The sequence below is a fragment of the Schistosoma mansoni genome, chromosome 4 (assembly GCF_000237925.1).
Source record: "Schistosoma mansoni strain Puerto Rico chromosome 4, complete genome".
Lineage (NCBI taxonomy): Eukaryota > Metazoa > Platyhelminthes > Trematoda > Strigeidida > Schistosomatidae > Schistosoma > Schistosoma mansoni.
Window position 1 is genome coordinate 28276084 of NC_031498.1, and position 16303 is coordinate 28292386.

Below are 16303 nucleotides of genomic sequence, written 5' to 3' on the forward strand. Positions count from 1 at the left end.
TTTGTAAGCAGACAGAGGGCCTACTCACATAGACGCATCGTAAATGCGATCTGTCATTGCAAGACTAACATAACGAACAGCTAAAAGTTGGTCTGGATTGGCACAAGCCACTCTGCCTTCGGAAGATGCAAAGTACATCCAATGCCTACACACGCTTATTATCAACTGACAAAATGAGATCTTCACACAGTAAAATGATTTCACCCGTGTACTCAAGGCAAGAAAGCTTTTCTTTAGGCAAAATTACTCTATTCGCTCAGCTTAGTCACTTACTCATACAATACTGGCAGTAACTCCTAAAATTATCCCCCTGCTTATCGCTCAACTTAAGATTGCTAAGTTCAACAAGATTCATTGGCTTCAAAGAATCGTAAAATATTTTTGTTTTTATAACTACTTATTGTACATTATATTCTGCATAAGTCATCAAGTATCTCTTATTTCTCCCCCTTGCTGACTGATAAGTACTGACTAGCATGAAAACCTAAGTCAAAGATGACTTTCTGTCGCTCTGATCAAAACGCTAACGACGAAAAATGAAGTAAACGATTTCGTGTCATTTAGACTAATAATAATCGACATATTGCATGTTGGTCAACAGAACTTATTCAGTGTTAAGAGCTTACTTACGTACACCTGTTAACCCTCATCGAGGAGCATAGGTCACTCACCAGCACTCTCCATCCAACTCAGTCTTGGGCAACCCTTCCCAGTCGCTATACATCTTATTCATGTCTGCTTCCGATTCTCGGTGCAGTGTGTGCTTTGCCCTTCCTTTTTTCCGTTTCCCTTCAAGAATTCAAGTTAGCGCTTGCCTCATGATTCAGTTTGATGACTTTCTCGACGTATGTCCTATCCACTTCCAACATTTTTCTCTAATATCCCCCTCAGTTGGAAGCTGGTTTGTTTTCTTATAGTAGGCTGTTCCTGATGATATCCGGCCAACAGACATTCAGTATCTGACGTAGACAATTGTTTGTGAATACTTGTGCGCTTTGGTGATGGTTGTGGTAGTTCTACAAGTTTCATCTCCGTACAGCAGAACTGTGTTGAAGTTCATATTGAAGATTCTGTTTCTCATATTGGTTGACAGTCGTTCCATATGCTCTTCAACTATAGAAATGCTGTCCTTGCATTTCCGACCCACGCCTTTACGTCTGCATCAGATCCTCCACGTTCATCGATGATGCTACCCAGATACGTGAATGTTCCTACATCTTCCAGAGTTTCTTCATCAAGTGTGATTGGGTTGGTGTTCTCTGTGCTGTATTTGATGATCTTATTTTTCCCTCGTGCATGTCGGCGCTTAGTGCTGCAGAGACTGCTGCTACAGTGGTTGTCTTGACTTATACTTGTTCGTGTGTATAGGATAGAAGAGCTTGGTGATCTGTGAAGTCCAAATCGTCTAGCCGATTTCGAACTGTTCATTGCGTTCTGTGCTTTCCCTCCGATGTCGAGGTCTTCATAATCCAGTCAACCATTAAAAGAAAGATGAATACTGAAAATAGACAGCCTCATCCCACTACAGTCCTCATTGGGAATGCGTCTGTCAGCTGTCCTCCATGCACCACTTTGCACTGTAGTCCGTCGTATGAATTCCGGATGATGTTAACAATCTCGGTTAATCACTCAGTAGTGTCGAAGAAGTTCCCATAATGTTCTCCTCTGTATACCGTCAAACGCTTTCTCATGGTCAATGAAGTTAATGTGTAGTGACGAGTTCCACTCAATTGATTGTTCCACGATGATCCGTAGTGTCGCAATTTGGTCTGTGCACGACCGATCCTTACAAAATCCACCCTGTTTATCTCGAAGTTGGGCGTCAACTGCTCCTTTCAACCGGTTCAGCAACACTCTGTTGAAAACTTTTCGTGTTATTGATGGTAGTTTGATGCCCATGTAGTTCTCACATTTGCTTAGATCTTCTTTCTTTGGTATCTTGATCCGTTTCCAGTTGTCCTCCGTCGTAGTTTCTTCTTCCAGTAAATCCTGTAAATCTTGGAACCGGTTGTTGAGAGTTATCTTGAATTTGTTGAGTTTTTTAGTATCTCGAAGGAAGGTTGTATTGGACATTTGTAATGCTGTTCCCCCAGTTGTTCAGTGCTTCTTTGGCTTCAGTTTCATCTTGACAGCCACCAGTTGGTGGCGATCTGAAGCTATGTCAGCTCCTCTCCTGGTTCTCACGTCTCCCATTGTCCTTCTGAATTTTTTGTTGATACAAATATGATCCATCTGGTTCTGAATAGTGTGATACAGTGGGATTCATGTAGCTTTGTGCAAGCGTCTGTGTGGGAATATTGTGCCGCCTATAACAAATTTGTTGAATGCACATAAATTTGCAAATCTGTCACCATTCTCATTCCTTTCTCCCAATCGGTCCATGTCGTCCCATGATGTCTTCATATCCGGTGTTGTCCATTCTGATTTTGGTGTTCAGGCCTTTCATCAGGATGGTGAGATCCTTTCTTGGGCACTTTGCTATGATCGATCACACCCTTAAGTAGAACTGATCTTTAGTGTCGTCGTTGCTATCATTGGTGGGTGTATAACATTTACTGTGATTTCCTCCTTCTTTGTTTTAATGATAGAGCACCTAGTGACCAATGGTTACAGTTATGTAAGTTTCAAGTCTGAACGATAGAAGATATATCCGGTGACTTTTCTTGTTTTCTGATTGGGGTTCATGGTTTAAAGGATTTATATGGACTAATCCCTATCCCATACAATGTAGATGTGGTGTGGGAACTACTGTTATTGACAACAGTGGAGAATTCAACGGATATAACCATAATAAAATTCTCTCAAATATTATGGTTATAATCTAACTTATCTTTACTAGCTCATCACTCAGAGGTCTACATACCTGGTTTCTAATTGAGGGTTAGTAGATATAACAGAGTTCGAATATGAGACCTACAGACTTTAATCTGAATGCCTTAATCACTAACCCAACGTTTCTATGTAAATTTGACTCGCGAATACTTAAACAAGCATAAATAGATATTGGTTGAGGTTTAGTTTTAGTGAAACAGTGGCTTAGTGATTAAGGTCTTCGACTAGCTTGTAGGCTCAACGCTCATTCCGTCTAATTTGGCTTAATCAGCCGTGAAGTATCACTAGTCTTAACACATATAAAGCGTGAATCAAAGCCAAGTATACGAATCAGTACTTGGTAAATTGATTACATCATTATCTTCAATGAATAAGGTGCGAAACCTCTTGATGATATACAATCACAAGTCTAATACCAAAATAAGTATATAACTCTATCCATTGATTAACACTAAATCTACAATCAGTATAAGCACCATAAGAATCTCAACGGTATGCATGAAAAACTCACTACATGGTAAACGCAAAATAGGCCAAAAAGTATATCAATAATAATTATTAGAAATAAATACAAATGTACAAAAGTCAACAACAGTAAGCGGAGAGCAGGAGAAAGACAAGTAACAGAGTCTGAAGTCAAATCAAGTATCTACATGACGGGAAGTAATGGATAATAATAGTAATGTATTTCATCTTAAAAGAAAACAATGACGAACAATTGTATTGGAGTTTATTTGCAAATTCCAGTTTGATGTTCAAATCTCTCTCGTTTATTGTGTGTCTTACTAAAAAATCAGAAGAAAAGAGAATAGAGAGAACAGCAGTTATTTTTAGTAATGAAATTTATAGTTTTATTGTAGTTCATAAAGCTGTGGCTACATGGTTAAGATGTTCTATGACTTTTAGCTACTAAGTCGTACGTTCGAATACCACTTCGTCTAACTTGATCTAGGCAACCGGGTTTTACTTGATCTGTGACTTAAAACCAAGTACACAAATTTGTAATTAGTAAGCAATTGTATGTTAATAATAGTCTAATATAATTTACGATGAAATAATATCACACATTTATGGCTCAAATGAAAACTTTCGATAGTGTTGCATTTTCTGAGTTGGACGATTTAGTTCTAAATGAATAAGTTATTGATGATGTATAGAACGACAATGAAAATATTGCATATTAAATCAACCAGTTCAAATAATATAACATTACTAATAGAGCTCATGTGCTCAACCCAAACTGACATATGTGAAGAGCAAGGTTCAAAAGTATGACTTATTACTTAGAAGCTACTACTCCATATAATTGTTATATAATGTTTCAAGTTGATTCAAAATGACTGAGGTGTTTTATTTGGTCAACAACTAACTGAAATCTTAATAGACTTGGATCAGATTGTTAAAGTTTGAGTTACGTAAAACTTCGGTCACTCATACGGTGTATTCTTGATTATTTAGTTAATCAGTTACCAATTATCATCACACTATATTATATTAATCATAATAGTATGAGTTAATTTTACGTAGACAAAAAAAAGAAACACCAATTTGTAAAGGCGAGGATTGGCAAAGTAAGGGCAGCATTTCTACAATTAAAGAACATATGGAAGTCAAAACAACTGTCAACTAACTTCAAAGTGACAATCTTCAATACGAACGTCAAGAAAGTCAGCTATATAGTTATACTGTATGGAGCTGAAACGTGGAGAATTACTACATCCATCGTCAAGAAGGTACAAGTATTTGTAAACAATTGTTTACGCAAAATACTCAACATTCACTGGCCCAATACTATCAGCAACAGCGTTTTATGGGAGAGGACAAACAAGCTTCCAGCTGAAGAGGAAATTAGGAAAAGACGTTGGAAGTGGACCGAACATACATTAAGGAAATCACCAATGTGCATTACAAGGCAAGCCCCAACTTGGAATCCGGAAGGGAAGCGGAAAAGAGGAAGGCCAAAGAACATATTACGCCGGGAAATAGAGGCAGATATGAAAAGGATGAATATCAGCTGAAAAGAACTGGAAAGGATTGCCCAGGACAGAGTTGGATGGAGAATGCTTGTGAGCGCCCTATGCTCCTCGACGAAGGGTAACAGGCGTAAGTAAGTAAGTAATTTGTTTAGAAATAAACCACAAATTATCATCCCAATCAATGATACTACAGAGTTAATGAAATTAAAAATAAGAAAAAAACATTGGAATTTCTTTGTTTTACATGACATACATTTTCAGATTATTCCAATGATACTTCAAGAGAAATATATAATAAAACTGAATTTTATCTTATTAAAAAGTTACACTATTACTCACTGCATTATATAAAGACATGAAACTAAGATTATGGAAACTTTAAAGTCTAGTCACCCTTTAGGATAATCTTTATTTATAACAATAAACTAGTCTGATTTTGAATTGCACAAGCAAGTGGTTATCAGGACTCAGTGGCCGAGTAGATAACGCGATGGCGTTTGAAACGAAAGGTACTGAGTTCGAGTCCCAGAGTGAAAATCAACTCTGAGTCCCAAATAGGACGAAACGCGCGTCAAACTGGATTCCACTGCTAGCCACTATCCATCTTTGCTTAGTCTGATTTTGGTTTTCATTGTTCAAGTCACCAACAGAGGCTATCAGATGTCAGGCGCTCCAGCTTTCTTCTGATTCCACGTACTGTTTTTTGTTCAGATTGTTGAGGTTCTAAAACTAAATAATCATCTTGCATTTCAGGAACAAACATAAATAGCAAAAGGTCTAGTCTGGTGAGTAGATAAGGTGATTTATCGTGGCGATTGCACTACCTTGAATTCAGTAAACCAAAGTTTCTATAACCTTAGTTCTTGTATTTATTGGACATAATCAGATTGATTTACGATGATGATTGTTTCAGTAAAATATGATTTCATATACATATTTCCCTTTATTGCCTTGAAGAGAACAAGAACAAAGATTTAAGCAGAATATCATGAATTCATTTTATTTCGTTTGGTTTTTGTCAGCTGTTTACAACCTGTGATGTTTAAAAACCATAATTACAATATGGGTTTAAATTACATGAAAAAGCTTAGTTGAAAATTATGTTGAAGCCACATCAGTATAGTATAGGGAAGATGTAAATAAATTTAATGGACTGAATATTGTAAGTACATACCTTGTGTAAAAGAACATTCTACGACATTGATTGTACAAAGAGTTCAAAAGGCTAGAAACAAGTGATTACGTAATGAATAAACGCTGATAAGAACTAAAAATGGGAAAATCTTAGTTACTAATCTGGAAGACAGTCGATATAAAAGGCGTTATGATGCAATTAAATGGAGGGAAAGATCGAAAAAGCTTTTTAAGATGCAATGAAGGAATATTTGTAATCAAGGAAAGGAAAGATTGATAACCACCTCCTTTTGAGCACGTAAATCAGATTTTAACGCCCAATGGCAACGGCTTCAGGACTGGGATTTGACTGTTTATTAATCAACTTGAAAAATGTCATGGTATCGACCTGATATTCAGGAGATGCTTGGTAATCGCACTACTTAAATAATTCTTCCGCTTGTTCTAAGGCTTTTTTGAACGTGCTTAAAAAATCTAAGATACACCCTCCTTTCTGTTTGGCCAATGTAGCTGCTTTGGCGGGAACACGCGAATTTATAAATATAGTTGGCGGTAACAAGAAAGGGGTGCTTGTCGACCTTTGATTGGGTTACTGGACATGTTGTTTTATACAGAATTTATAGTTTGGCTGCCGACTAAGTTCTGGCTAATGCAGTGTTAAGCCTCCTGTTGATTGTGCTTGAGACGTCATCACTTTTAAAGTTGAAATTTATAGATATTAGGTTTTTATTGACTGCATTCACACCCGTCTTGTTTTCTTTAGGTTTTTCACATTTCTTAATAAATTTCTGTAGGTAACAGTCGTCCCCTGGTCACTTTTTCAACGATCATCAATTCTTTTTCCGGTTTGTCGGTGGTACATATCCTTTCTACCCCATAAAATAGTTTCTGACCAACACTTTCTTGTGACCGACTAGACAAAAACTATTGAAATTCGGGTAAACACCATTCCAAGTACTTTTCCGATAAACTGAAAGTTGGACCGTCCCGTCTTCCCGCAGTTGTATGGCAATATCAAGAAAGTGGAACATGTCATCCTTTTCGTGTTCCATGGTAAATTGTATGTCGGGATGAGCATTACTGAAGAGTCCTAACAGGCGGATTGCATGCTGTTTACTATTACAGACAACAAATTAGTATTTCCAAAACATTTTATTATTGTGATTTTGAAACATCGCAGGTAGTAAGCAGCTGACGAGAACCAAACAAAATAAAATGAGTTCATGCTATTTTACTAAAAGCTTTGTTCCTCCTCTCTTTAAAATATGATTGTTGGTCTGTTTAATTATGTTTATGACCAATAATCATGGTTTATATGTATACAACCTACTTGAAACACCGTTTGCAAAAATTATCGTCGCATTCTCTGCACGACAACTCAGCAACTCCTTCACACATATAGCACGAAGGAGAATTTTCCATTACAGTGGGATCATCGTCCAGACCAAAATCAACACCACATTTTGCATCAATCTGTGCTTCTTCCATGTACTAAAAATGTAAAGTGTAATATAAACGATAAGGCAGTACACCTTAATGAGAAAACTAATCAGAATGATTTATAAGATCATCTACTATACACTCCTTACCAAATTCATCTTTGGCTGAGTTCAACCAGTCATTCAGTTACAAACAACGTACAACCTGGTACATATATGCACCAGCCCAAATTGTCGCCACACTTCAGCGTAGAGATGATATTATTAAGATAAATATTATGGCCACTGGTCAAAATAATAGCGTCGATGACAAACGGGAAGTTTGCACTTGCCAACATGGCTCAGACCAACAGTCAACGACTTTATGGACTGATGCCATATCTTGACAGCCCTTAGCTTTCTTACTCCTATTCTAGCTAACATGGAGTGTCGATATAAGAAGTTGGGCATACAAAACGCATGTCCCGATAATGTCAGTCGATGAGGATTTACAATATTATCGACCGATACACCATTTTTACTTAATACTCTACACTTAGTCTCAGAATCACTTACTCAGTATTCCCATAATACGCGAGCACTGCGTTGAAAACAATAATAAACAAACGTTAGTAATCTACAAATGTCCTCTGCTTTTAATTATCATAAAGTAGAATAGAAAAAACTGCTGTGAAGTAAATTCGTCCTTTGATTGATTGAATTCACTAGTTGGACTGGACACCGAATTAATAACATGTTTAAAATAAGGAATTCGATTAGAGTAATGCGGTCGGTATTCAACGTTCTAGCAAGTTATATTACATAAAACCCAGAAAACTATTCAGGAACATATCTTTTTAAATAATCCAGTATTATTTATTAACTGTTAGAGTATGTGATTCAGATGTAAGACAATGAAACTATAGATACTAAGCCATACTTGACATTTTATTGAACAAAAGTATATTTTAACATCTTGTAAAGCACTACACACTCTGATCATGCTTTAATACGAGCACGCATTTTTCTGCGCCTCACTGGACGCAGAAAAACTACACTAAGAAGACCCATTAGAATTGAACTGGAGCACGAGAAAGCCAAAAGTAAGTTCCAGGAACAACTCAAGTCACATCTAGATAGTTCTGAAAACGAGGCTGATCCAGATGTTGCTTGGAAAGATATACGAACAGCTGTGGAGACAGCAGTAACATTTATTAGTAATTTAAGCCGAAAGGTTCCAAAAAACCAATGGATTTCTTCTAAGTCTATTGCACTGATGGATTCTCGTAAACTCGTCCCATCAGGCTCTGAACACGATGAAGGGCGGAAGCAAATCAGATCTAGGTTAACCAAAAGTCTAAGGAACGATAGTGAGCAGTGGTGGGCAACAAAAGCAAAAGAAATGGAAAATGAAGCGGCTGTAGGCAACACAAGACAACTCTTCAGACTAATAAAAGAAACCGGAATTAAGAAGTCAAGTGTAAATTAGACGACCTCGGGAACAGACAACACTCTTATCTGATCTCAGCCCAGACGTTTTGAACGATGGGCGGAACAATTTAGAGAACAACTTAGCTGGCCTTCAGCTACTCTACAGTTACCCACCATTTCCAGACAGTTTGAATGGAACATTGAAGTAGGTCCCCCGACTCTAGCTGAAGTTCAAAAGGCTATAAGTAATCTGAAACGAGGAAGAGCAGCTGGTCCAGATGGATTGGCTCCAGAGGTCTTTAAATATGGTGGTCCAATTTTAGCGATTAGGTTGACTAATATTTCAGCTAAAATCTGGGAGTTGGACGTAATCCCATCTGACTGGTCACAATCACTGATTGTCCCAATATATAATAAGGGGTCAAAATCATCCTGTGATAACCATAGAGCGATTAGTTTGACTAATACAGCATCTAAAATACTAGCCTCAATAATTATCGGGCGCCTAACAAAGTAATAGTGAGGTTCGACGCAGGGTATTAGGTAATGACGGCAAATCATTTGATGAGGTTGTCAATCTTCATCAACTGAGATGATCGGGCCATGTGTTACGTATGCCTGAACACCGATTACCACGACGCACTATAATGACTAGTGTTAGGGATGGTTGGAAGCGAGTTAGGGGTGACCAAACCAAAACGTGGCATCAGTGCTTGAAGCCACTAACCTCTAGTCTTAGCCATGTTGGTAGATGCAGACTACATGGTTATTATTTATTTTATTTAAATACATAAATATTGGTACAAAGGGGCACCAGATATATATGCGCCTCACAAATCAAATAAGATTTGTGTGAGGGCTACGATACTGCCCAGGTGCCCAAACTGAAGCAGGTGATTTTCCTAGGGGGCCACACCCCGAGCCTTTGACTTGAAGGTCTGATCCACAAGGCAGTGGAGCATCGTGAGGACATGTAGTCCCATGGTAGCCGATGACCAACGATTGATTCATACGCCATTTGTTCTCTCAGGATCCTGGAGCCCATGTGCACCATTGGTTTGGAATCAGGGTTTTCTAACTCCCCTAGGTGGACTCGCCGTGTCCACTAACCCGGTTAAATCGCCGGACATTCGCTTTTCGTCCTCTCAATTTCGTAAACAACACTCCCGTCACGAGAAGGCAGTGAGTAGGACTTCCCTGGTAGAGGCTATATACGCGTGGCCATGTGAGAGCATTTCGAGAGGGAGAGTGAACTCTCCTCACTCTCGGCCGTACCAGGGCATTCGGGAGCACATGGTTGGGGTCTGCGTGACTATCGTAACCAATGGTTGGAGACTGTGTGGCTGAGAATCGATCACAATAAAGTAGGTGTATACAATTTTTATCTTCCCTTAAACATTGAGATTAAAATTGCTTCATATCTGTCTTTCTTCCTGTATTGTATCCTTATATACAACCTTTCTTTTATATTACCACCATGAAATTAAATACTATGAATTTGGTGTTCATCTTGTTGTGCTAATGAGGTATGGCAACTTGGACAGATGCATATGTGTGCCTGGTCCTACGTTGTAGCTGACTGACTGACATATACTGAATTATTATCACTTAACATGTTCCAAAGAGCAATGACATATGATCAGGAAATTCCTTTCAGAAGTATCAGATTGATAATCGATTCATGGGTTTCTATTATTTCGACCAAGAAACATAATTTATGCACTAAAAACCTACTGAATGACCGCTTTTTTTCTAAGCAAATATCTACAAAATTTACAGTAGTTTAGTATAGTTTCTCTAATTTTTATAAAAAATATATTTCTCTAACAGCTTATTTGTTTGTTTCTACTGATTCTTTTGTACGGGACTTAACACGTTTAGTTGATGAGATACATTCGTATGAATTTTATAAATCCATGACTTACAGTATTCGATATATTTTTTAGTTACTTAATTATTATCGTGGATGCGCACTGCTGAGGAGTCCCATAATAGGACGAAACGGCCGTCCAGTGCTTCCAGGTTTTCCATGGTGGTCTAGCTTCAATTGACTCATGGTTTCAACTCTGAAAAATACTGAAATCTCCACAAAACCCCTTCTGATAATTATTATTTAGTATATAGTACTGTGATAGTTTTCAAGCACATAAAACTTCCTAATGATTAATATGATTGACAAATATGCGACACAAGGCCTTTAGAACATATTGTTTCTCGGTTTAAACTCAATACAAACCAAGTACCACAACATAACCACACAACTTATAAACGATATATTGTCCATCATTAGTTAAGAACTCAGATTAAATCGGGAAATATCAAGACCAACTGTAACTAAAAGCACTATTGGAGGTATGACTAACCCGTTCCACAATTTTAGAAACTTGATCGGCCTTTGGTAATGAAGAGTTCTCAGAAGAAGCAGGTTTTTCTTCAGTCAGTCCTTTGAGCTGTCGGAATCGATATTCTAAAAGAGAGACATCTACTACAACCAAAATGCTGAAAGACCTAGATTTTACCTTTGACTTGATTCTTCTTAAGGTCCTCAAACCTCTTAATAAGCTCATCAGTCTTCGGATCTGAAAGAGTTTATACCTAAAATAAAAATGTCTTAAGGAATTTTCATACCATTGCGTGAGCGAACTTCATGACAAGTTTTATTAGGTTTTAATTTTGATGCTACAAGAAATGCACGACTGGTACATTAACCAAAAGCCGGAATACCTTGAAGAAGCGAATGAACAAAGTTGTTCTTCAGAGTCATTCAAACTAATAGCTTATTTTAAAAAATCAGCAAACAAATTACCTTTTGTTATCATAATAACAATCCAAACATACTGGCTTGAATTTTTCAAGTTTAAACTTCAAACATCTCGAACATTGTACTGAGCCACACATTTTACAGGATTTCTGCTGACTATTTGAATTAATCTTTGAATACCTTTTTATTCGACGATGAAAACTCAACTCTACATAGTTCACAAAGCATCTTGAGGAATAAAGGTAGTTCACCGTCTTCACAAGAGTTTTTTAAAGCGTAAATTAAGCAGGTGTCTAGAGGAAAATCAAGACAGCGAAAAGTACGAATCATTGAATATAACGAGATATCTAGTCGATTTGTATACAGAATCAGTATATCACTAACCATAGATATCCTAGGAACTGACACTAATGTAGATTAACTTGTTTCTACACAACATCAACATAGTAATAGGAAATCAAACAAATACATAACAACGGACCCTAAGCTTAACCCCAAAAACGTTTACGCAGTGGTTCAGCAATCACTTGAAAACATGTGGTCGAATGCTTCTAACCTATGGATTTCTTTTACTTTAATAATCTACGTTTCACAGGGTAAGACATAGGACTGAAACTTAGGTCCTATTTAGCAGACTAACATATCTTCCGCTCCATCGCCACGATAACTCAATAAAACCATACAAACGTTTAGTGTCCGTGCACACGTTTTGTCAATCACTGACCTACCAACACTGGTGAAAATTATAAGTCCTCAGTATCTTTATGTTCTTCCTTTCCTAAAATCACACAAGATGTTAATGCGGACAAGTTCTGAAGTTGCACTTTACACTTGAAGGATTAGAAAAGCACTTCAAACAGTACTGCACTGTTATTCGGAAAGTTCAGAAGACTGAAATTAGTCACAACCTTCATCAAATAGGACTGTGTCCTGTGCAAGTTGACTGGCTTTTAAGTAAAAAATCGAGTAATGAACTTATAGCAAAACAGTTCTAGACGAAATTTTTAATATTGTATCGGAAAAATAGAACACGCTTAAAATCGTAGGTTTTTTCAACTTATCACATTTTCAGATTATTTTGCACAGACTAACTAATAACCGAGTTATTGAGCACCTACGTAAGAGTACTGAATGGTTGTGGCGTACAGTATAAACTGGTTCACTAACTATTTACGAGGAGGCAACATGTGTCCATAGTAGAATCCAGGGTGAGACTATGATTTATGGAAGATCTTTGAGCGACGCTAAAGTGACCTTGAGAATGTCCGCCTACTAACTAGGATCAAATGAAGGTTATAAATCAGAGTGAGGAACTAGAATTAGGATTTACAGCTGATGGTTATGGTTAAGGATTAGATTTATAGTTTTCATCATGATACTTAGACAAATGTATGGATAAACTTCGCGCCAAAATTCAGGATTCGTTTTCTTTATCTGATTGATTCGTCCATAAATTTTAGTCTCACCGAATCCAGTTAAAATTTAATAATATATATATTTTGTGTTATATCCCAACAAGCAGGAAATGTATATTCCTGACATTTTGTGACTTAATGTGAGTCACTTCTTTAGAGTAAATAAATAACCGAATTCAACTATTTATTGGGATATAACAGAAAATATTATTGCCAATTTTATCTAATGTTTAATTTATTTGGAACTATCAAGTCCAATCTTGGCACTGTCACCTACAAAATCCGTTAAAATTTATTCAATAGGTCATATAAATCTACTATACAAAAGAGGATGACGCTACTTGCCGAAATAAGCCACGGTAAGCAAATTACATCCCGAATTCACGGTCAATTTGGGTTCTTATATTAGCAAATACAATACGACTGGTGGCATCACCACTATTTAACTTAAACATACACGTGAACTATAGACACCCACAAAAGCCAAGACAACTATGGGAAAAACGGCTTGCTAAGAACTGGTCATTGAGTTCATGATTGCAACACACTGATTATCATATCTGGTTCCTAATGTGGCTCATATCAATAAACTACGAGTACTAAAACCCCATCAAGCCAAACTAAGGCTCACAAAACCTTCGTAAACCTTCTCTTCTGTGGAAGACTTTTACGCTAGTCAATTTTTTAAACATCAAAATGGAGCCAAACTTATTATTACGCTGGTCAGTGATAATCCGCTTTCCATTCGTCAGATAGAGGCTCACAGGCTTTAACAGTAGGCGCTTTCACGTAATTTTCATTAAGACTGACTTACAAATGAAACAATCACCTAGCTAAAACCCAGAGGTGCTTTGAGATTTATATATTATATATTTTTAACAACCAAATAATAATCTGAGGGATATTTCCAAACTTTTTCGAGAGAAAATTGAGTTTCTTCTGTCTTCAGTTTTATTTTATATTGTCAAGGACGAAAATTCATTAAGGATCCTAATATCAAGATGCAACTACGGGTCAGGAAAACAGATGTTACGTACGTATCCAACTCGCCCGCGCATTCAACTTCAGTTTCAAATAGTTCAAATGGTTCAAATGGTTGTGGACGGAGTAGACAAAGCTTTCGCTTAACGGGCTTCCGTATCCAGTAGCAATGGGTCATCGATACCTCCAGGCAGTAATCTTTGTTATTAGTACTGCTCTAATAATAGACCTAATCCTAAAGTTGTAGATTTGTCATGGTGTAACTGTCTAATCTATGACATATAACGTGGAAGTCACATCATTGTCTATGCACTCACAGATCCTCTTCAAATTCAACTCGTCTGTGGACTCCGGTGAGTTTCCGACTTCCTCCAATTCCACGAGACAGAAACAGATTTTAAAGGATATTAAGATTCTACCAGATAGAACATCCTGCCAGCGAAAAGCAGGAAGAGCTGGCCATAGACCACCAGCGTTAAAGTTTCAAACGTATCATAATCCTTATGGTCATAAGATTAAGTCCATTTCTAAGAAGACATCTCATTTTACAAATATGCCACCAATGATAAACTCTCCTGAATCCCTTAAGGTTCAAAACCCAGAAGAAAGTAACCCCGATGTAGGTGGTACGTCTGCATCAACAAAAATACGACGAATGGGTTTGCGTAAACTAGGGTTAATCAAGTGAAACGCACCGTTTGTCCAAATTACTGTCAGTGCAACACTCAGTTACAGTAACTGTGTAACGGGTAATGGGGAAAATAGTCATAACATTTGTATAACTGACCACGCTCTGAACGTCGATGTATTCGAACTTTGAAAGCCACCGCAAGTATGTTTTAACAACACTCTATCCTTCCTAAATTACGAAGGAGCTAAAATAAACCACAAACCTAGGAAATAAACGTCTGGAACATGTCACACATACGTCAGGTACAAAAAGTAATCCAGATCCTAAATGACCACATGATCGCACACATAGACCTGATAGCCTTCTTGGTCCGGCTCCCAATACGTATACTATACCCATATCAGATGTTATGATCAATAACAATCGGGAGACTTTTTGTAACCCGCCGGTTTTTCTTCCAGCAACGGTGAATATATTACAAATGATGACGAAGTTGGTGAATCTACATCCCTTCTCAACTCAATTCTTATCGTAGTATTCATGGAACTACAAATTGTGATCTATACTCTAACCTACTTCACTATGATACTTCCAAGTTTCTTATCCTTTCGTTCAACACCCGCTCTCTATCCAATAAAATTACTCATCTTAAAACCCTCTTATTTTCTGTAAATCCAACTATTGTACTTATTACGGAAACGTGGTGTAAATCACCCATGTCTGACCATTCCTTGCATGTAGTTAACTGCATTTTCTTTCGAACCGATAGGCGTCATGGAATAGGAGGCGATACATTTATCTATGTCCGTTCGGACATCCAGGCGTGTAAATTTGAGAATGCACCTCTTGATGCTATAGATGACTCCACTTGGGTTACCGTAAATTTAGGATCGCAAAATTATTTACTGGTGGGATACATATACAGACCACCTCATGTGGATACTAACTTTGATAGATTACTAGCGAGTATATTCTTCATTGCTTCGCACCAACCGCATGCGTCTAAAATCATTGGAGGTGATTTTAACCTGCCGAATATCACATGGGGTTCGACGTCGGTACCAGGCCTATATAACAAGTTGGTTGAAACATTAGAACTTTGTGGACAGGTCTAACAAGTCCGAAAACTGACTACAAGGAATAATATACTTGATTTAATATCAACATGGACTTTATTTCAGTGCACATCAGTCATGAGTTTTTTATGAGTAGTCATAGAGTTGTGTTGAGTATTATTCATTCTTTAAACACTACAAAATTGAACCCTGATGATGCAATAATATACTGGAGCAGACAGTTTGATCAACAAGCCTGGAAACACACTGAAACTCTTATTCGATGTTTACCATAGAAAACTTATTTTGCCGCAAATAACATTGACACTGCGTTTCCCGATTTATACCACGACCTTACATATTGTCTTGACTGCATTGCTCCGATTATTGGGTATGTGGCCTATAACACTAATAGGTGCCAGACTGCTTTTAAAACATTTAGAAGAAGGCTAATAAAATTGAAACACCACTACCACAGGTATCATGACGTATATGCACTTCAGAGTATATTTACCTTGATTGAGAGAAATGCTCCATCTAAATGCAAGTATCTTATGAATATAGAAAATAAAGCCCTAGGCAGTAAAAGCCAAGAGCTATCAATACTTCGGCCTATGAAATCTCCTATGTAATCAAATTCTTTCGGCACAACCAAATTTTTTATGGTTA

General features: G+C 37.4%; 1 protein-coding gene across 2 annotated transcripts; it reads right to left on the bottom strand.

Moving 5' to 3' along the window:
- Positions 1-3374: 3374 nt before the first annotated feature.
- Positions 3375-11788, bottom strand: Smp_016510.1 (hypothetical protein; the record flags this gene model as incomplete). Of its 2 annotated transcripts, XM_018797397.1 has the most annotated exons (8): positions 3563-3617; positions 7273-7433; positions 11155-11276; positions 11311-11370; positions 11420-11470; positions 11516-11560; positions 11598-11701; positions 11733-11788. In XM_018797397.1, 6 exons carry the CDS (start codon positions 11553-11555, stop codon positions 3563-3565), a joined length of 489 nt encoding a protein of 162 aa, XP_018652442.1. The 2 variants fall into 2 exon arrangements, with proteins under 2 accessions (XP_018652443.1, XP_018652442.1); XM_018797396.1 differs by lacking the exon at positions 11733-11788 and having other exon boundaries at positions 3375-3617; positions 11420-11487; positions 11598-11689.
- Positions 11789-16303: the final 4515 nt, after the last annotated feature.